General features: G+C 38.3%; 1 protein-coding gene across 1 annotated transcript; it reads right to left on the bottom strand.

Moving 5' to 3' along the window:
* LOC113131729 (receptor-type tyrosine-protein phosphatase epsilon-like) lies at positions 1-20,381 on the bottom strand. The gene is made up of 20 exons (XM_026309317.1): positions 20,167-20,381; positions 9,729-9,800; positions 8,988-9,084; positions 8,454-8,527; positions 7,882-8,018; positions 7,619-7,709; positions 7,376-7,452; positions 7,258-7,294; positions 7,030-7,127; positions 6,309-6,428; positions 5,172-5,335; positions 4,130-4,265; positions 3,807-3,956; positions 3,227-3,320; positions 2,788-2,864; positions 2,515-2,649; positions 2,176-2,301; positions 1,903-2,054; positions 792-927; positions 1-663 (listed from the first exon to the last, which is right to left on the bottom strand). Exons 2-20 carry the CDS (start codon positions 9,793-9,795, stop codon positions 589-591), a joined length of 2,043 nt encoding a protein of 680 aa, XP_026165102.1. The 5' UTR covers positions 9,796-9,800; positions 20,167-20,381; the 3' UTR covers positions 1-588.
* Positions 20,382-22,887: the final 2,506 nt, after the last annotated feature.

Genomic DNA, 22,887 nt, shown 5'->3' with positions numbered 1-22,887 from the left:
GTTTGAGCTAAAAGCAGATCATAAAAATTATTCACACGTCAGAAAGAGCATCATTTTAGCAAAAGCATTAATCATTTTATGCTACTTATCAAACACAGTTTATTCTCCTCAGAGCAATCAAACATGTTGAGTGGGTGGCATAAAAACAAGACCAATGTAAATCAAAGGCGTAGTGGTCAGTAACAGAATAAAGCAGAACTAAAAGAGAATGCATGTAATCTACAACATATAAGTGATGCATTTCAGGTAGTGAGCAATACATACATCAATAAAGTCTGACGATAGTTACTGACTGTTTCTCCTTAAACATTTATTGGCCCTTAGTGTTGCACATACAATATGCAACATAACGCATATTCAATAACCCAACCAGCCCATTAAATAAACCACTATAATTCTTATATTTTACATTGGATTACATAAAGATCAAACATTCCTGAAAGAGACAGTCTCTCCTGGAGCACAGATGCTTTCAGTTATATTACAGTATGTTACAAGTGCAAAATGTAAAAAGAGCTCACTCTAGAAAACAACATTCAGAAAAAATTGCATAAGGTAATTTGACAGAAGTCACTACTATGACAGATATCATTTAAAATTGGCATAGTCTGAGAAGATGTCAACAAAATCCTGAACCACTCTGTAGCAGAAGTCGTATTGCTCCTGAAGGAAAAGCAAAAAGAAAAGTGTTACTGCTCATATTTGTTCAAAATGGTTGCAAAGAACACAAACATGAATAAGCTGACAGTGTCTGCACAGCACGTTTGATTTTTATCTTGTTTTTCACCTACCACAGTCTGAACCATGTGTGGTCTCTGCATGCGTAAATTCTTGACTGTCTGAAAAACATCCAGGAGGCCTTCAGCTTTCACTCTCTCCAGGATATTACTGAGAGCAATGAAGGTACCAGTCCGACCTGCACCAGCACTGAAACACAAAGGACCAAACTCTCAGCAGCCAGGTAATATAAAGCTCACAGAAAGATCTTTGAGAATTGTGAGAGTTGTTGCAGAACAGCGGTTGTGGCAGAACTATGAACAGCTCTGAAACTGAACAAACAATAATGCTGCAAGGAAGTATTATTAGTAACACATCCTTTTTCCATTTAAATAAAAAAGTTTGCAAGAGAAAAGGTGACCTTTGTGTAATAGTGCTAATAATTATCCTCACTTAAAGAGAGGCTAATCCAAACGCTAACACTAATCAGTTTGGAAGCTCAGTGTTTGACTGAGTCAATGTTTACAATGATGGCGGGATGAAGACAGAAAGACTGAGAGAGACGGTGGAGCGAGTGTGAGAGCGAAGTGCGATTCAGAAGAGAAGTGTAGAGAGACGTTGGGGATTGCAATGGGTTAGCCCCATTCCCAAGAGGTAGAGAAAAAGCTTTAAAAAGCCCCTCTTAGACAAGTGGTGATGAAGGAATAGCAGAGAGTGATGACACCATTTCCTGTCGTTAGCTCATCTTATCAGATTAATCATAGTGGGAGTCAGAGGAGATTTCACTTTGAGAGGTTTTAATTGACTGTGAATCAGTGGATTGGATCAATCCCACAGGGGCATGCTGCTTTAGAATCACTTCACCTGAAGCTAGGTTCTGATCAAAGCCTTCATAGCGAAGTCTTTATATGGGATCACATAAGTGGTTTAGGCATAGTACACCACGTCTGCCGAGGCAAAATGTAGAATTTATTGTAACAGACAATGGTAGGAAAAAAAAAATGTATTTGTAAAACTGAAATTTTTTCCAATATCACTCTGTGGTCAGGTAATAAAAGAAGAGTGGAAATGACAGGGGTTGTATTAAAAGCATGAGTGGAGATATATATAATGTAATGTACTGTATATAATTTCCATCTGAGTATGCACATCATGCTGCAGAATTGTCAGACTGAAGTTCCTCACCTGCAGTGCACAATTATGGGACGGTTCCCAGACTGCTGCTGCTGCCTCTGCACAGCAGCAATAATGTCAATCATTCCTCTTCCCTCCGCTGGTATTCCGATCTCAGGCCATCCGTGGAAGTGGAAGTGTCGGACATGTTGCGACTGCTTTTCCTGGTGAGATGGAGTATTTACATTCATGCAGTTAAAAATAATAAATGCAAAAATGCAAGGACGTGACAAATTCATAAACAGCGAGAACGAATAGAGTGAAGTAAAGTAAAACATAACGCACCGGTCTATAGGTGAGCACCATGTCTTTGAGAGTGAAGGTTTCACACTGTGTATCTCCAGTCAGCTCCACACTATAATCTCCAAATGTTACACTGCCCTCTGATGGCCAATACTGGAAACACTTTTCCTGGTTGGAAAGGTCAGATGGAAATGTGATTAGGATTCATTTGGATGATTTGTATCACATTTGCAATATTTTTATTGTGTACCACAAGAATAACATCATTAAATACATACAAAGACTATCTGGAAAAAAAACATGAAAATGAAATAATAACAACTGTTCAAATGTGCAACTCCACTTTTCAACCTGTACTACAGCAAAAGCACCACACTGTACCTGCTCCCTTTCTTTGAGTTCGGTGAGCATAACGATTGAATGACACCTCCACTCCCACACCATCCTCCAGAAGTCCTCCACAGTGTTAGACAGGGGGCCCTGGGTTGCGATAAAACAGTCCTTCTGCCTGTAGCCCTGGAGGGCAGATCATCTGGTAAACAACACTTGAGAGTGCAGCAAACATAATATTTTGCATTGTTTGTAAAGGAAACAATGAGCTTTATATATACTTCTATGGGAAATCTATACAGAAGGTCGTAAGGGAGTGCTTACATCAATAAAGGAAGCATTGATGTAGTCGGTGAACTCCTGTCCTCTTTTCACTGAGAGTATTACTCGGTTGAAATCATCTGCAAAAAGAAAAAAGGAAAACGAAACTTTCCACAAGTGAATCCTAATAAAATAAAAGTTTGAAGAGGCTGATGGGGGGGAAACAGCTAAGTCAAACTTCAGCTGAGTTAATAAGGCCATATATGCTGCGCCTTTATCAGTTCTCACTGCAAAAAGTTGTACCCATAATTCATTTCCCACTGTATTTCCAACTTTAAGTCAAGATACAAGCTCTGTTTAAATGTGACTGATCACACAGACATGAACTGATCAGTCAGATATATGTGTACGGCATCTATAAAATCACCAGCTGTGTGATACTTTGATGTAACTTGGATGTCATGTATTATGAAACTGATGGGAGTATCAGAGTAGTCCTTACACGGAATGATCTGAAGCACACGGTTCTTCTTCATGTTGGCAGGAAGGTTTCCAGTTCTCATGTTCTCCTTCATTATGCGAACGTTGGTCAGCTTCTGATAGGGGGAAAAACATCAGTGGACTGACATGATCAAAAAGTTCATTTTCATCTGTACAGAGCAGTATAGTCCTAATAAACACTGAGATTTTTATGGTTGGTGATGCTGAGATAGAAAATATTTTAAAAAAAACTCAACATGTAAAAAGATAGAAACTGGTCAAAAACATTTTTTTCATCAGTACAAAAGCAAAAGGAAAAAGGAAAAGCAATAGGGAATAATTCTATTCAGTGTGCAGGGATCTGTGTGGGACTCTTTGCAGCAAAAATGAGAAATTTTCACCAAGCTACAGTAAATTCTACGTGGCAGATGGTGGTGCCATATAAAGTTTTAGTTGATTCAAAGCATTGTTATTTATGTTACTACTGCCAAGAGCGGCACCTTGGGCAAGTTTTTCATGAAAATATACCCATGCAGGGCACAGGGTGATGGGGCGATTCATTACTGCCTGAAATGTTTAAGAGGGAGCTTCTTTCTTCGTACCCTGAACTCCTCCTCCAGGCCCAGCCTGTCGTGGGGAGCCCTGGTATTGTGAAGCCTCTGCAGATGGCCCTCCAGAGAGCACACATCTAGCTCTGTGTCTCCATACAGATAGTACTCCAACAGAGCCTGGTAGATGAAGGAGTACTGCATCTGAGAAGGAAGACAGGAGAGGGAGAGGTAGAAGTAGTTGCTTTGCCAAAGTATTTCCTACTACTTTCACATTACAGATGTTTTCTATGTGCTTGCTTGTTTATGCCACAACTACAGCAGTGAGTTGTGCTGTCAGGCCTAGGTACAACAGGTCAGAAAGGGTCAACACTTACATCTGTCTGGATGAGTTGACAGCGCTGTTCTCGTATTCTGCTCACAATACCAAAGACATCCACTCTCTGTTCCAAGTGCATCATGTCGATCATGCTGTCAATGACAATGAACGTCCCAGTCCTCCCCACCCCAGCACTGCGGAAACACAAACAAGAAAAAGGCACAAGGTTTTCTTTGCAGCTAACAAGTGTAGGTATGGAACAAAATGACACACCTTGTGTTCATGTAGTACAAACAGCATTTACAGCAAAAGAAGTTCACTACACAAGAGTTTTTTTTTCTCCCAACACAATATGATTTTGCAGACCTGTTATGCTATTCTATCCATCATCTGAACACAGACGTCAGTTGTGAACAGCCATGAGCATGTGTAAAAGTGCTTCAACTCTGAAGCCCAAACACACTTCTAATAGATTTACAAGGGTCATTCAGCAGACGGCACCTCCGGGGGCACAGAGCTGGGATTCCACAGCAGAGGGTGTTGAAGCCTCCTCAATGGGCCCCATTCAGGAACAACAGTCTCTCTCCCTGAGCACCTGTTGCAGCAGTTGCTACAATCGGCTGCAAATTTCTTTTACACTGATTGGTCAGACAAACGTATGCACATACCAGGCAAGCCATTGCACCACTGTGACAATACATGTATTGATGCTTTTATTCATCTACAATAAGCTTGATGTTAGTTTTTATACATTTTGCCTAAAATGAAGTTTGACTCTGACCTTACTATACTTAAACTAATAAGCTCACCATAATGACATTATTAGTAAATTATAATTTCACCTGGAAACTGTTACTGGATAAATACTCAGATGTGCAACGACTCGTAAAACTAAGCACTTCTGATTATTTACATACCATATTTTAGTATTGTTCAGAACAGTGTTTCCTCCTCTTGAATAATGAATGGAAGTCAGTACTACAAGGATGCTGTTTTATAGTCTGGCTCCTCTGCTGCATGTATAATGCAATTCTAAAACGAACTGGATCTCAATTTATATGGCTTATTCTATTTTTATATTTTGTACTAAACAGCTTTACCTGCAGTGCACAACAATAGGACCAGCATAGGATGGATTGACAGTCTTGACCTTCTTGAGGAATTTCAGCATACCGATGGGTGAGAATGGCACCCCAAAGTCTGGCCAGCTGGTGAAGTGGAGCTGGGTGACCAGCCGGGGAGCTCGGAGACCATCGCTGCCCTGCTGTGAAAGCACAGACATGCTAAGTTTATATCTGTGCACGAGTGGTGTTCACTGTGCAGACATACATCAGTCAACTAACGTCTTTTCTATTGTTCGTATGCTGCTTTTTGTGACTGAATATCATTATTAAACATGTACTGGTTTGCCTTTGCCATGCACGCTTATCACATGAATGTTGTCTCAAGAGAATGTAATTTTCATTCTCTTGTGCACTTGGTTGCTCTGTGTTCAGAGAGCTGAGTGTAAAAGCACCCAGTCTGTCAGCCTGTACTGCAGCACCACTGCAAAGTCACAGTTTTCACAGAGTCAGGGAGGATATCTGCACTTCTCTAGCTTCAAATGGAGAGGGAACAAAGTGAATTTTGCAAACTGAAGGTTTCGCAGTACACTGAGATGGCACCCTAACTTGACAGTCAAAGGCACAAGACAAGAAAAACAGATACTGTATTTGTATGAACCTTTAAAGATGAGCTGAAGTGGAAACACTGCGCATTCTTCAGTGTTCACTGTACATTAAATACACCTACACACTGTACAGATCATTTTATGCAGTGTCTATTACATGTTTCCTTTAATATTTTCTAATGTGTTTCCATACTGGTTTTCATTTATTTATCATATTTTGTATACTATTACAGTTTACTAAAATGTCCCAGCTCTCCCTTGGGAAACATTACTTTTTACACCATCTCAGTGCAGCGTTGTTTCTTGCTTAATTTTTAATAACAATCTAGTTATTATGATTATAGATTTTTATAGCAATTAAGGCCTATATTAAAAAGTGCATTATTATTTTCATAACATAGGTCTAAATAAAGCAACATCTATCTTAATCTTGTGCAGTTTTTTTTTTTTTCCTTGTTTCTGCCGCATGGTATAATTACATTTTCACTGATGAGCTGCGAGGTAAGTCTCAACAGTATGCGCTGCCAAATGAGACACAGTTGTGTGAAGATTAATATATTTTACTTACATACTGAACGCAGAATTTTCTAATAGTATAGTCCACCAGCACAGTGAAGTCCTCCATTGCCACCCTGACATTTCCATACATCCAGCAGCCTTTTTCTGGCCAATACTGATAACATTTTTCCTAGTGAGAGAATCACAGAAATAAAGATGTTACCCTTGTTAGTGTAGAATATATAAGCCTTTAAAATAATGCAAAAGTCAATTAGAATTTGATTTTACATATGAAGTATTTGTATTACCATTTTATGTGTACACATAGAAACATGTATTAAATGTGAGTGTGTGTGCGTGTGTTTCACAATCCAGTTCAAAGGGAATTGTGCGACTCAGTCAATAAGATCTTAACAATGACATTTCAACTCATTAACTGGATTCTCAGACTAATTATCAGGCAGCCTCTTAGGATCTTATCAACAATTATTCCGTCATTGATCCCCAATGCGTCTATTCTGCCCTATCAAACCTACTGCTGAGCTCTGAATTGATCATCCCTTTGAGGCTAAATTTAATGTGATGCTAAGTAATCTGTTGGGTGACACTTTGCATAGATTCTCAGTTTGGAAAGAGGTCAAATAAATTATTCCCATGACTTTGAGTCATGCGAATACAAAAGAGGTTCACTAATGGTTTATTGGAGCTATTTAGATTATATATTCTATAACACACACTGCTTGGTAGTCTTAGAAGGATGCTGTGCAGAGGAAAAATGTGCTTAAACAAACCTCCTTCCTTTCTTTAAGATTTGTCAGCATTACTATAGTTGCTGTTTTCTGTTCCCAAATCATCCGCCAGAAGTCAGTCACTGTCTCAAGCTTTGGGCCTGAAGCAGAGTCAATATAATTATTACAAATATGGTCCAAGTGGTCATAAACTCCATGACTAAAATTTACTTGTAAATTTATTTGCAAATTTACTTTAAGACATTAAACCAAGCTAAAATGTGCACTTACCTTGAGCTGCAATGAACTTGTTCTTCTCTTTATAGCCCTGTGAAAAAACATAGTATTAATGACAATTTGTCAGGAGCCCTATCATTTGCACTAAAAGCTAAATTGTAATAAAACTCACATCTATGTAAGATGCATTTATGTAGTCTGAACATAGATGTCCATCAAGATGACTTAACACCACTCTTGAGTGATCATCTGTGGAACAGAGAGAGAAAAAAGATCAACAGCCTGTACATAAAAGTTGATTCTTATTTTTCATTTCAACCCACATCACCTTTCTTTTAGATTTAGTGATCAATAAAACTGCTAGTTTAAAGGTTACATTAATATTGTCTGCTGCAGAATATAGATCCTCACTCACATGGTAAAATGTTTGGGTATCTGTTTTTCTCTCTATTGTGCTCTCTGCTCGCCTCCTCAAAGGACCCGTGGTGGTAGTAACACGGCAGCGACTATAAAGAAAGAATCGAATCCTCATGGGATAAGAATAAAACCACGGGTACACAGCCTACTAACATAATATTTTATTACTATTTTTTGTACATGTTCTATGCTTGCAGTACAAAGATCTTAGTCAAATACAGACTGTACTGCTCAGTTCACATCAAATAACCTCATACTCACATTGAACTCTTCTCTGAAGAGTTTGCCATCATCAGCAGAGCGTATCCGGTACTCCTCCTCAAGCGAGTCCAGAGGGATAGGGAAGTACCTCTTGGATGGTGAGGGAGATCTTGGGAGGAGGACCACTGTCTGCTCTCCTGTGTTTAAAGGAATATATGGCGTTCAGACGGCTAACGTTTCCCAATAGAGAACATTACAAGCTCTCACAGCACCTGCAAAAACAAGCCTGATGGCCCATAAGATTTCCTACTTCTGTGGGTGCATGACAGAAATGATTTCTTGAGTCATAAACATGCTGCTGCTGCTGCACGACACTGTCTTAACTCAGAATTTGGCCTTTCTGTTTATTTATTTATTTTCTACTTGAAGTGAAAGTTTATATGGCTCCCTACGTGCTGGGAAAGCTAAGAGACTTCCAAAACCTTTCCAGCCGGCTTGGACTCCAGATCATGAAAGTTTCCTAGTCCATAAAGCGCATAAATCTACAAATCAAATAAAAAAGAAATAAAAAGCAAAAGGCTGCATTACTTTTTCAGGCACTGGTAAATATATTGAGTATAGCACAACAATACCTCGTTCGTCCAAGAAGCCATTTGGAATTTTCTTGTCCACCGAGGTAACTAGAGCTTTCCTGTGGTTTTTGAACCTACAGTAAGGACAGAAAAAGAAGTAAAGAAAGCAGGACCATCAGAGAACAGAAAGGGCAGATATCTGTTTTGGTGAGGAAAAAATGAGCTGGCCCTGATCTCTACAACAGAGCTGTTAAGAACATAAGGTAGGCAAACAACAAATACCAAAACCAATATCAACCATCTGAGAGACGTAAAGCTGTTCCTCCTCATGTCGTCGTCAGGCAGAGGTCTGAGCTGGTTGGTCAGTGAATGAGTGTCTTGGGCCTGATCTGACCTAGCTGTTTTTGTTTGCTGTCTTACTTGAGGTGCAGCTGTTTAGCCATAAGCCACTGCTTACTGCCTATTTTCCAACCACCCCCACCCTAATGCCCTGACCTGACCCACACACATGCTTGCTCTCACAGTTTATAAGCAGGCATTCACTCAAAGGCAGGCAAATAAAGCAAGTGAGTCCATATGTGCAGGCTAATTCACCTCAGACAGTAGATTGTCAGCAGGACAACGATGATAAGAAGCAGGGATATGACCAGTGTAGAGGGAAGCACATGAGCACCCTGATGGGTGGGGTTTTCTGGGAAAAAAACAATTAAACTCATATTAGTTTTGTCTCAAAGGACATTCAAAAATAAAAATATTGATGTAAGCTTTTTAGGGAATAGTTGGGAAATATGCTTATTTGCTTGGTTGCTGAGATTTGGATGAGACAATTACTACTCAGTCTAGTATAAAAACTTCCAGCAGTTAGAAACAGCCAGACCTAACTCTGTTCAAAGCTATTTTTAAATATTTAATTTAAAAGCTATTTAAATCATACATTATTTCTACATTGTTTAATCCATACAAAAACAACTGCCCTATTTAGTCTTCAGTTTCTTACCAATGTTATTTATGTGTGGTTTTATGTGCTGGGCTATTTTTTAACATAGTTCTGGCCAAGAAATAGTCAGATATACAGTATGATGTAGTATGTGAGCTTTAGATATTTTTTATCCACTGAACAGAATCAGGCCATGATCAATCTGTTCATCAAACTCTCAATTAGAAAGAAAATAAACATATTTCCCAAAGTGTAAAATTATTCCTTTAAAGCCCTGAGCATATTAAAGTGTGTAATAATTAGATTTTTCTCTTACACGTAGAAAACTTCAAATGTCTTTCAAAATTTACAGCACACAGTCTCACTTTGAACAAGGCTTCAGTCATTGCAACAATTACCTGCAGTTTGGTTCTCATGAGACGAATTATTCACAGCAATAGAGATCCCAATCAGAAACAACACCATTGTCACTGTGGATGAAAAAAAGACAAGTCACTTTCATAGAAATCCAGATTAAACCTTGTTATTCTTTAAAAATCCCACTAGAGGGCGCCAAACCCATATGAAATACATCTGCAGCTTGCTGAAGCATGCAGTTGACAGAAGGGAGAGCTCTTTAATGAGGCTTGAGAGTGATGTCTGAATGTCTGTCTGCTGAGCAAATCCTTATGGGAAATCTGCTTGCAGTCGTGTCCTGTCAGGGTGACTTCAAAGAGCAGTGGCATATCAAATAACCTAATATTCAGACATCAAACCAGAGAGGAGGCTTTAACCTACAGGTGACATAACCACATCCCCTGCGGACCCTGTGGATTTGACAGTGAAGCTGAGCTCAAGTAGTATTTGTCAGGAGCCCTCTCATTTTTCTGTGTTGTCTTTGATGTACAGCATTGTGCAGCCTGGCCAAGCATCCTGCTTAGCAACATTAAACCTGCTGTTCCTCAATGGTAGTGGACATGAAATATATACAGTATATATGTTTTTCAAGGTACAATGATTTTGATAAACAGCCTTGAAGAGATTGTTGTGTGAAAATTACCATATGTATATAGGTTTTACTTTTAGCTTTATGAGGAAGTCCAGATGGTGTTGTTTTCCTTTTGCTGTAGCTTCTTCCATTTTCTCCCTTCATTACACAATCTCTCTCTCTCTCTCTCTCTCTCTCTCCCTGCTTCTACAGTGAGCCATCATTTGATTCTAAACCACATTCTCACTGTTCCCTTTTACTTTATTCCTGGAAGCTATTGGTGATTTATTTGGAGGAGAGCTCTGTGTCTTTCCAAATGTCAAAAGAATAACCTCCTCACAACTGCACCAGAATTAAATCGATACTGACACATTATCCTAGTGTCTTATTATCTCTATAATGTAGCAGCCAATTTCACCAAACACATTCATTTCCTTCTTTCTCCCCCGTCCCCCAAGTGAGCAAGTAAGAAATCACAGTATAAATTGGGCAAATGGGGCAAATCTGCCTAAATGGCTGTGATGGAATAAATGAGAGAAGCAAGAATTGAGTGTCCTAATTTATCCTCTGCTCTAAGTCCCCTTCTTGTTATAGAGGCCACAAGACTGGATGGAATAATTCATTGTGTCAATTTAGTTCTTCTGTAAATGGGTCAACTAGGGGCCTAATTTGTGATGTTTGAGAGAATTCCTTGGGTCCAACCCTACGGGGTTTCATGTAACTATATCTCCCAAATCTTTTGTAGAAAATGCAGCTACATAATAACACTAACAATGCGCTGAAAACAAAATTTGGACAACAAATTAGAAGCTCTGTGGTTTTAGCATCTCTCCCTGCAGTAGCACACAGTACTACATCAAAAATGTTGACATGTATGCACATGTACGTTTGCACACACATGGGGGTGTAACTGGGCTGGCACTATGTAACAAAATTCATTTTAATTCATTCTGATGTCTATTTTTGCACAGAAATACAATAAAAGAAAGGACAAACTTAAAGGCTCTTTACAATACCAGAACCATAAGTGTATGCAAAATGCACATCACGTGCACACACTGACTTCTCCTTTTATCACGTCACATCTATGCATCCTGAACATTCAACCCACCGCCAAACGCTATGTGTTGCATATGTGCCACATTCTGTTGGCGCAGCCAATTCTCTCCCCCAGTGTTAACAAGCTGACAGTGGCGGCACCTGTTCGCCACAATACCCCAATGGGCAAGTGACATTCACTCACGCAGACCCATCCTATAGCTCTACGCTGCGAGGCATGCTGTGCATATGGGTCACTGTGCAGGCCACTGCATATTGGTCATCTTTTGACAGCAATTACATACAAACTCTATAGATACCAGAAGGAAGAATATGAGTGAAATGTTAAAAAATTCAAATGTACATTCACTTTAAAGTGACTCCATTAAGTGAAAATGGTAACTCTGATCTTTACTGACTGATTTCTGGCACTTTTAATAAGAAAAAGAGGAACTAGTGAAAAGAAAACAATGACAGAAGTGAGTCCTGTACTGTATTTCAATAGAACTGAATGTGTCCCTCTTAATAACTGCATAAGTTAAGGAAAACAAGCAATAGTATACATTGTATTGCATAGAAAGGCAGGACACTATATTATAACCATTATCACTCAGAACATTTATATGGTCATTTATTTATGAAGGTATATTTCACTTGTTGTATTTGGTAACAAATTCATGGCAGATGTAGGTCCTAACAGGTCTTCCCTGTCATGCTACACATAGTAGAGTACATTTCAACATCTTAATTAAAATACAGTCATTAAGTTCATTTCAGTTCATGAAACTTGTCGTGATTTATTATAATCAAAGATTTATTATGCTTCATGACATCATCTGACTCTTTGTATGAAAGAGAATTTTTGCTACAGAGACTCATTTTAAATATGAAAATTATGTCTTGGTATGACTGGCCATCCCATCCACACCAGATCCTCACTTTTCTTTCTGTTTAATAACATACATAAATATTTACAATGAATAAAAACAGAATGCATGACCTTCTGGCTAAACGATGAGAGTAATCTCAATATTTTGGGCAGTGATATGTATTATTTAGTAATCCATTTGCTTTTGTTCGTGATACACGATCAGAACATAAATACTCTAATATTAGTGAGTTAAAAACCTCAGTGATACTGTGTAAACTGTGCACCTCTCAAATCCCAGGACTCACAGCACCCTACAATGAATCTGTTCTGCTTCACTTCAACATCTCCCTCACCTTGGCTCTCACAGGAAAACCTGAAAACAAGGTTCAAAGAAAACTGACGTCAGAAATAGAAACACCACGCACAGTAATGTCTTTCCCTTTGCAAACCTGCACCCTGTTTGCTCATCTTTATCATTATTCACACCAAGCTGTGCAGGGGAAGGTGATAAAAACATAAAAATCTGACTAACTTGAGATATGTTTTTTTTGTTGTTCTCAAAATTGTGTTTGAGCATACACTGGTGCCGAATTCTGAATATCTGAAATAGGGTAAGTAAGCATTATGGTGTAACTTGCTGGTGACCACCTGAACACCTCATACAAATAATAAATTATATGCACTGTATTAAAATGTGCCATGACACATGCAATGTACAATTTAAGAGCTCTTGAATGTCTTATTAGATGATAACAGGGCAGGATAGTTGGAAAACAAGTATGGCAGTGACACTTAAGGAACATGCTTTGCCCAACCCTCTATGGGGAACAGTCAAGGAATTATAATAAGGTTTGCTTGTGTGCCCTATTGGGATATCATAATCAGCTGTATTCTGTGGCACAACAACAAATTTAAGTTTAACCTGCTGCTCATTGGACTTTTTTCTTAACAAATTTAGTACTGAATGTGGAAAAATCATACTGAGCACTTAATTATGAAGCAGAGACACAGATGGTCTCAAAAGATCTGATTCAAGAAAACTAATAGTTTTTTAATAGCCCTATTTAGATTAGATTAGATTGGATTAGATAACACATTACAGAGCCCCTGACAGGAAAATTCGGGTGTAGAAGAAAAGTAGAAAAAAATATGGAAAAACATAAATAAATCTAAAAACATAATACTAATACTAATAAGAGTGATAATAATAATAAGTACAAGTACATGAGTAATAAATAATAATAATAAAGCAACTCAGTTAAATGTCAGTGTCAGATGAAATCTTAATGTCCTCAGCATGTTGACGATGATTTGATGATTACTCAAGCTCATCATGGGAGGCCAGTGTCAACACAGTGCACACTGGTACAGCATATGTACTGTCATAATGCCCTAGTTTACTAGCACAGTTGCAGCCAGAAACCTCAATAGATAGCGTGCTAGGTAATCTTATATATATCCTTTTACTCAAAGGCATACAGAGGAAACATGAAGAAAGAAATGTCTACTCCACTGATCATTTCTATAACTTTTATGGCTGGTAATCATAAATGATTGGCAGATTACAAACTCAACTCAGCTCTAAATTCATAGCTGCTCAAATCTGCTTTTACATTGCTGATCCTGTTTAGGGTGCATGCAGTCAATCTCACCATGCACCCTGGGCGGCTGGGCACACCCTGGGCACTTCTCTAGTCTATCATATCAGGTTTTATATTGTACAGATATGAGTTAGTAAAAGGTCTATATAACACCATATCTAGCCATAAACAAGGCCAAAAGCTGATTGCTATGTGAATGTGGGTAAAATAATGTTCTGTGCACTTCCATTTACTGCACAGTTTAACATGACCACCTCTTGTGCTGAGTACAGTGCAGTAATATAAGAGAAAAAGTCTGCAGCCATGCTACTGGCTCTGTGAGGTTCAGCAGTACCTGAATGATAAACATCGATCTAAACGTTAACATCAACACACAAAATGCTCACAATGACAACATTCATATGCTCAAATAAAATGTTTAGCACTTTCACCTTATACCTTTAAAGGTTTGCTAATTAGCATTTAGCACAAACACATGGGAATGTCCATTTATTTTGCAGGTAATTGATTATGATTCAAAGATTGCACCAGTTTGAGTAAAGTCCAATGTTTACCAAAGGACAAGGATATGTGAAAGCCTGATTATGATGGGGGTGCTGGATAAAGAGTCAGGGCATCACCAAAGTCAGTAAGATTCATAATCAATACATGTGTGCACCAAAGTACTTTAGTCTGGACCTTAGTGATGTCCTTAAAACATTTGACCAAATAATGCTAAATTGCATTTGCATAGTCTTCTATCAGATAGGAACTGATCATGCTTCATTTTTTGCTTGTTTACTTGGGATATGACGTATGACATAAACAAACAGGAGCCTCAGTCACATGACCTTGCTAAAAGCTAACATTACTGCAACTGAAAACATTATTGATTTGAAAAATGCATGATTTCTAAATTATTCAACATGTTCCATCAGTGACATTGTGTAGAGGATGTTAATGGATATTTGCCAGATACGATGCTTACTGAACAACTGAAGCAATACTGCTAAGTAAACACTGACTTGACACTATACTAAACATCAGTGAGACACCAAGAATGAATGAGAGAATTGAATAAGAACTGAATACTTAAATAAAGGTAGTATTTCTTTTTGCTTTATAATAAAGAGTTCTATTTATAGGGGAATCTCAAACAATAACAAAATATAATATTAATTCAAAAGCTGTATTGAATCGTGTCTCCGTTTTTTCACAGATCAATACAAGCTCAAAAACAGACCCACATTTTCTACTTGGCACAGAATAGATGGCATGCCTTATACACAAAAAGATAAAAGCCTTTTCTTTTTGTTTCTAGAGAGAGGAGGAACAAAGATAGAGCAAAAAAAAAAAGCCACCACTTCCATTGTCAAGTGCCAAAGAAAAGGAGGGAACCAAAGCACAAACACATGTCAGTAAAGTGTGGCAGCAGAGAAGAAAAGAGACATGAGAGGGGAGATGAGATGGGAAGAGAGGGGAGAGGAGTGGAAGGAGTGGAGCTGGAGGAGATAAATGTCTAGAGTCTGGGTTCAGAGATAACAGTCATAATGGAAGACATCCTTAGTACACCAAAGCAGTAAAAAGGATGAAGCTGTACTGTCTGGTAAGTCACAGCTATAGCTTCAAATATAGTTTGCTGTATTTCACATAAGAGGGAGGCTTTACAACAAGGCTGCCTTTCAAAATAAACTCAGTTCAACAGCGGCACATACCACATCTTCCAGTGATCATACAGTTGAATCAAGACCTCCATAAAATTGTTTTGTTTCAAAAACACTGTCACCTTTATAGAGAGAGGATATATTGCAGGACTGCATTAGTCTCAGCTGGGTGTGTCTAACAAACTGCCACCTGAGCAACCTCTGTTACAACTTACAGAACCCACCGTTGCAAAGCAAAAACATTAACAGGCTATTTATCTCCAGCCATGCAAAACTAATTCTCTCCAAATTAGTCTCCAGTGTTTGTGGTTTACATGAGGAGTTTGCACACATTCACCACTTCCTTCCAATAAAATAATTATAAGTAAAAAAAAAAAAAAAACACCTTCAAGTCTAATTAGTGTAAACAAGAAAGTGGCGTTCAGAAACACTGTTTCTCAAATAATATCAGCACCACATATCTGTCTAAATCTGTTTGTGATAGAGGCTACAGAACAAAACCCATCACAGAAACTACATTGGAGTTAATTTCTTTCTATTTACACAAAGAGCTTATTGTAATGTTATTCTATCGCCTTGCTTGACTCTGTGAAAGAAAGCATGCCCCTTCTGCCCACTCACTCCCAGCCTGCCAGAGTCCCACTGCCCACAGGTGTGAGACACAAAGCCATATTGTTAACACTTGGCCAATGTGACGCAGCCAAGCACAAAGCAGAGGAGATGAGGTGAATTAGTCACTAGACCGAGCTGGACGAGCCCACTCAGCCCAAGCAGTGGTGAGGAAAATTAATGGATGATGGTGTAGAAAACACCTCTTCTATACATGCACAGTACTGAAGGTGCAGTGATCAACTTTTCCAAATGTTTCAAAGTCTTTGGCATTCGAAAATGAACATTTTATGTAAAACCAAGCACCCCCTTTACACAGACAATTAAACCATGTTATAAAATTATTCATGAATCCTTCATCAATGAGGCTTTAAGGTGCATTGCATAAAGTTGGGCAACTTAAAGACAGGGTGCAGTTTTTTCCACTGCTGCAAACAAGCAAGCCACATCTGGTTTACTATACTGTATGTGTTTGGTATCTATTTAAAGGGCATTTCTCAGTTTTAAGTCCATTAGTGAGTATATAAATAAATATAAAAGAGCACAGTTGCACTTTTTAAAGTCTTAATGGCATACAGTACCTTCTCCCACAATTTCATCTGAGCTATGGTTTTGTTTTAGCACTGCAGCAACTAAGATCATCACAGGCACAGTTTAATAATCTAAATAATCACTAGAATTCAAGGATTCAACACACGCACAAACTTAAAACCTTAAAGATCTAAATGATATCAGGTCTAAAAAATTTTAAAAATGTATTCACACTGTACAGAGCATTGTTCTCCTTTGAGCCCTACATATTCAGTCCTAAGTAGAAGGAGACATGCTCACAGCATACAATTACTGCAGTCACAAGCACTTCCTTTCTGTGCCACTCTGTCCATTGAGTAAGATGGGAAACATGTAGGTCATTAAAGTTTTATGGGAGTGCAGTCATCACCCAGCACTCTGTGGTCCAATCATTAATTCATACCAAAACAGGCATCACCAGGTACTGTAGCTAAGCACAGCTATGAGATGAAGTTAATTATTCTGATTGCACATTAAAAAATGAAATATTGTAGGAAGCCTAACCACACTGGCTGTGATTTTGGTAGGAGGCAGACTCAGGAAACATTTTCCTTTAACCATGAAAAACACATGAAAACATATAAACACATATTCCATTAAATAACATCTCTCATATTCTTCTACTCCTATAAAGTATATAAATACACATAACCACCCAAATTACCTAAAAATGTATCAAACATAACCTAGTTCCCCTCACATTTGGTCTCAACCTGTGACATCACCAGTGACATCATCAAGGGTATAAATACAGGAAATATCTGGCTGCTTCCTCGTTTTGATTTCTGCCACCTGAGGTAAGTATGAAAAAGAGCAGTAAAAGTTAAATAAACACTATGTCACCAAGTGGGTATTATACCCACTTATTCCTAATTAGGGTCACAGGGATCTGCTGGAGCCAGCTCTTTGGGTGAAAGGCAGGGGTACACCCTGGGCAGGTCACCAGTCCATCACAGATTTTGTCAATCAGGTTTGAAAATTAGATTTCTCATTTGCCTAGTACGCAAGTTCAGACTATGGTGAATATCTCTATGTTTTTAAATTTGATTGAGGTCACCCACTGAGAAACAAGAAGACAATATGATTAAAGACACAATGCTGAAATGGAGAAACTATTGTCTTTTACAACACATACCACAGGCCATTCCACTTTGAGACTTCATATAACGTCCTTCTCATATGACTGGTCTACTGAGCATTCAGAGCCTTGCTTTAAAATGACTGGCTACTTCCTAGGGAACTAGTGAGAAATATTTTTATGTCTTCATATCAGAGGCTGAACACTGTAATCTCCAGTTTCAAGTTTGATGACTTTGAGTCTTCTGGGGCACATTATAGGTGAACCCAGGGACAAGAGATAATAGTCACTGCAATTACAGCTTCAGCAATCATTCTACTGCAGCTCAACTAAGGCTAACAAGTTCCTTCCTTTCACTAGAGTCCAGTATAACCTGTGAACTGTGAAACAGCACATTGTTAGGGGCAATGCCTTGAACAATTTGTGTTTCAGTCTACGCCAACAAGTTTTCATACTAGTTAATACAGTTCTGTTCAGATTTTCTTTCTGTGACTGCTTTGCCGTGAGTGTTTTAGTGCAGTAGCTTTGAAAATCAAATCTTCTTTCCCCTGTCAAAATGGCACGACCACTTCCTCTGCTCACTTCCTCTGCCATGTTTGAAATTAACTCTATGAATTACATAAAAGTAGAAGAGACAAAAATGGCAACAGTGACACAAGATCTGTGAATTATGTGCAATTACCCAGATACCTGGATGAAAAAAACCTTGGATTAATCCACTTGAATGAATGTGCCAGCCATAACACAATTTAATCAATATGTTAAAATGTAAATCAGTTTGGAAAAAGACTTGTTTTCCTGTATTGTGCAAATCCTCCTAAATGCTCCACAACATAAATGCAGAAATACATTGAATGTCACTGTGAGATGAAAAATGGATTTCAGTAGCTTTATGTGAAGGTTAGAGGAAATTTTTACTCACTCCATTCTAAATAATTTGTATACCTTACAGAAGACAAAGATGGTCTAAAACAATTTTGAAATGGGATGATGAAAAAATTTAATTTTCATCTTAAAATGAAGAAAAGGACCTCTGTCGCTTCACAAAACAGACCTTGTTTTTTATTAGTTGCTTGTTATCTACCAGCTCCACACTTTCACTTCCCCCATTTCTATTACTCCATTCATCATTCAGCTCAGGTATCCAACACCAATCTCACACTTACCAAACAGTGAATTAAGTATTGTGATCTGCATAAACCTCTAAATTATCACTCCAGCAGATGGTCTTTTTAAATAAACAATATTAGAGAAGTAGTGTTGACAGCAATGACTCATGTCATATTATGCAGACTGTTGTCATATCAACACTCTGCATTTGTCTTAGTATCATGTGTATCAAGTACTAGACATATAATGGCCAATACTCAGTTAAAACAGGTGAGTGCACATGCATTATCCTAATCTGCATCATTCTTACCTTAGGATACTGAAAAGTCATTATCAGGAAATCATTCTTTGTATTAGCATGTGTCTAACTATAGCTCATGTATTCCCAAGCTGAAACAGATGTGGGCTATGTAGCACAATATTCAGACCACAGTTGAGAAATCTGAGGTAATTCTAAAATTACCTCCAGCCTTTATTGGGCCATTTAATCAGGGATGGACCTGAGGGTTAACTTACTGTGAATGAGGTTATGGTGAATGAGGGACAATTGCAATTTCTGCATGACCACATGACATATCCCCCAGTCACTCAATACTGCAGTAGGCTATTTATAACAAAGCATTGTCACATTATCATCATTCTGTATTATCCAAGTACAGATAAATATTCCATCTTTCTTTCTCTTCCAGTTTATTTTGAAACCAAAAGTTAGATCAAAATAAAATGAACAGGCTCAATATATTACTATTACTATTTCAGAGCATTACACAGACCATTCTGTGTAGGCTACATCAGTGTGATTGTTAAGGATGCAGCCAACAGGCCTACATGCATACTACATGTAGCCCATTCGGGTTTCCTGGCTGGACCTGTGAGGATGCTGCATGCTCAATGCACCCCTTACTCAAAAAAGAAATCTGATCCAAATTTGAATATGAAATCAGTATTTTATCATATCCATAACATTAATGCAAAGACTACTACTGGTAATAAAGAAAATAATCAATTAGATCATTCTGGTGGTCGCGGGGCTTGTGGGTTTGCTCCACTAACCCATATATTTACTGTAGTCCATGTTCAGGAATGGCAGCGTAGGCGGAAAAAAGAGAGATCATGTCCTTTCCCCGTGGCCTCCCTGGAGATTTGTTGTAGCAAAACATTTCTTGCTTTTAGCGAAATGCACTGCGGTCTAATTATAACAGACGTGCACGGAGCCTGATACATCAAAGCTACGCCGAATACCGGGCACAGGTTTTACGAGTCAACAGAAAACAGTCGGTGTTTACGCATAAATAACGCAGATGCAAAAAAAGTAATGTTATCAAATGCGGTTTCTGCTCTGATCTTACCGTGGAGCTCTGCGATGACCTCGCTTCACACAGCTGTTGATGGTGTTGACTTGTCTCTTTCCTGCACGGACCCGACGCCCGCGTCTTCTCTTGTGTCCTTTGGAGAATAAGACAAAACACGCAAGCAGTCGAATCACCTGGCGTTCAGCTTCCCCCAGACCATCACGTTTCCAGCAGATCTCTCTGAGGATGCGCTTCCCCTGCCTGCCCGCCCGCCCGAGCTGAGCCGTGTTATGGCAGCCAGAGTGGAGACTGGAGACCCTCCCCCGAGCGCAGAGCGGTGTATCAGGTGGACACTCAGCATCCTTTTACATTCCTGCATCACTGGACTATAAAGGGCAGGCCTGTGCATGAAAGGGCTCAGTTTGCCTTTTCCCTCCATGCCAGTTTCTACGGCTGACATTTTAGCATGTGACATTTGTTCAATGCATTAAAAAAGTGCTTTGGGCTTGTAGTGTTAAACTTTGTGGTATTCTATATGTCATGTGATGTTAGGACTCTTTCTTGTATTTTATCATTTGTCATTAACCCCAGTAGACTAGGAGCATCATAGGGAGCTAATTAAATTTTCATTTATCTAAAAGCACAGTGCAGTTTAGAATGCTCTCTGGAAATACATCAGTAAACAATATGGACAACCTTTACAGTAATATATAACAAGAACTGGTCAAAGGTTTTACCACCTCAAGACCATATAGAGCCATCTGCTGGCATTTCTTTTAAAGGCTCAAAAAAATCATGAGCAAACAGCAAAATAATGTTAGAAATATGTATATGTAAAGACAATTAAAGGAACAAAATATTACTCCTACATGTAATTTTGACGTGGTATATAAACCATGCTCCATTCTCGACTTCACTTTTGACTTTTAATATTTAAATGAATCATCCCTGATGTGCGTACAGAATATGATTTGATTCCCCTTCTCTTGCTGCAAAAATTTACAATCACATTTTGTTACCACTGAATTCTCATGCACAGCAAGTGGCATTTAGATGTATGAGCCATGAGTCAGAAATATGAGCTTCCAAGGAAAACTTGAGGGCGGTTTTGTTAAAGGGCAGCAGTAAAGAGTAAATGCTCTTCTGTTCCCAAGCTGTGCAGCTGTACAAAGTTCAAGTCTGCAGAGGCTATTGAATATCACAAGGGATCCATTTTTGGCATTATCTATCAGAGTTAGAAACGCTAACAAACACATGTGCTTCCTGTAGAGTATATGGGACAATCCTTTGTGATTACTATTGACTTTTCAGGGATTTAAACTTAGTCATTTAGTAAAACTGAAATGTTTCTGCTGACATCTGATGAAACTTACATAGAGATTCAATCTTCAGACTGCTGCCAACTAAACAGCTATATTCAAGAGGAGGGACAATACATTGTAAATAATTATTTTATATCTTTGCTCAGATATCCATTTATTTAAAAGTATATTAAAGATGTATTATACATTTACAGTCAAAAATAATGAAAATGGCCATTTCAAACTTACTCATAAGCTGCATGGAAGTGATGAGTCAATCATTCCATAAACACTTTTGAATTTTGTCTGAATCTTTTCAGTATTTACTGACACCATTTGACTCAACTGCACAGAGGAATGCATGCTATTTTTTTTAGCAGCAAATTCTTTTAGCAGCAAAACTTACCCACTTCAATTATTGAAAAATGTGTTACAGACCAGTCAAAATGAGACTTTAAAATGTCTAACATACACTAGCCCACAGTATGGTTGGATGCCTGTGAGACTGCAGGAATTTATTTTTAGAGACCTAAGACACTTGACATAGTAAAACTCCTTTGAAATGAAATATGGAATAACGCTAGGACATTTTCCTAATGAGAACTAAAGTGCAGATAAGAAAATGGACTTTGTGTCAGATATACCAGATTTGCATGACCAGGTAGCCAGGTCATATGATGTTTGATTCAGATGACTTTCTGTTGTTTGGTGGTGGTTAGTCTTCTGTGGTTATTAAACATATGACTCCTTAAGACATGACTTCACCATACTCAGCTGAATATACCTACATCCTGGTGGAATCGCACATGTAAACCGTCAGAGTTATCAAATATTTGTGATAAAACTGAAAATATGTCACAATGACTGGATGGCATGTAGTACAGCATATCAGGTAACTGGAAACATGCTGCTTTTTCCAAAATTGTAAACATGCATGATGATTTCTGTTTAGCAGCCTATAATGTTTGTGACAGTTTGTGGTCTATTAACTGTGAAGTCATTTATAGTGACCTTTAATGGGGCCATGTTCATGCAAAAAGATTCATTTTAAAGTAATGTGTTTTCATCTGTAACATATGTACATTTTGTTTTCATTTTCATTTTTCTTTGCAGCGTGTAGCACATTTCACCATAGTTCAGCTGGGGGCAGTGTTGCACTATAAATACTGACTAAATCTTACCTGAACACTGAACAACTTTTGTTTGTGTGTAACAATGACCCAATCACTTACCTAATTTACCTCATCATGTAATTAAATTGTTTTAGTTTAACTCCATGTTGAAGTGAAATGAGGTCTGATCACCATGCTTGTCTCCAATTAACCAAACGACATTGTGGGTGAATCGTAAATTGCTCATCCAGGTGAAGGTAATTGCAACAGAAGAAACTCTTAAGAATGTGAAGTGAAGAAAAGCTTTTTTTAAGATATACAATCTTCATATAGCATCCTTTGCATCCTTTTTCAGCGTTGCACCA

The sequence above is a fragment of the Mastacembelus armatus genome, chromosome 15 (genome assembly GCF_900324485.2).
Source record: "Mastacembelus armatus chromosome 15, fMasArm1.2, whole genome shotgun sequence".
In the NCBI taxonomy this organism is placed as follows: Eukaryota; Metazoa; Chordata; class Actinopteri; order Synbranchiformes; family Mastacembelidae; genus Mastacembelus; species Mastacembelus armatus.
Note: the sequence above shows the minus strand (reverse complement) of the source record. Positions and strands in the feature narration are given on the sequence as shown.

Bases quoted from the DNA above. Each gene is read 5' to 3' on its own strand.
- LOC113131729 (XM_026309317.1), bottom strand. From the start codon at position 9,795: ATGGTGTTGTTTCTGATTGGGATCTCTATTGCTGTGAATAATTCGTCT. The intron at 2,302-2,514 runs GTACAGTGTGGT...CTTTCCAACCAG, and splicing joins AACTCAAAGAAAGGGAGCAG to GAAAAGTGTTTCCAGTATTG. The intron at 928-1,902 runs GTGAGGAACTTC...TTTGTGTTTCAG, and splicing joins CCCATAATTGTGCACTGCAG to TGCTGGTGCAGGTCGGACTG.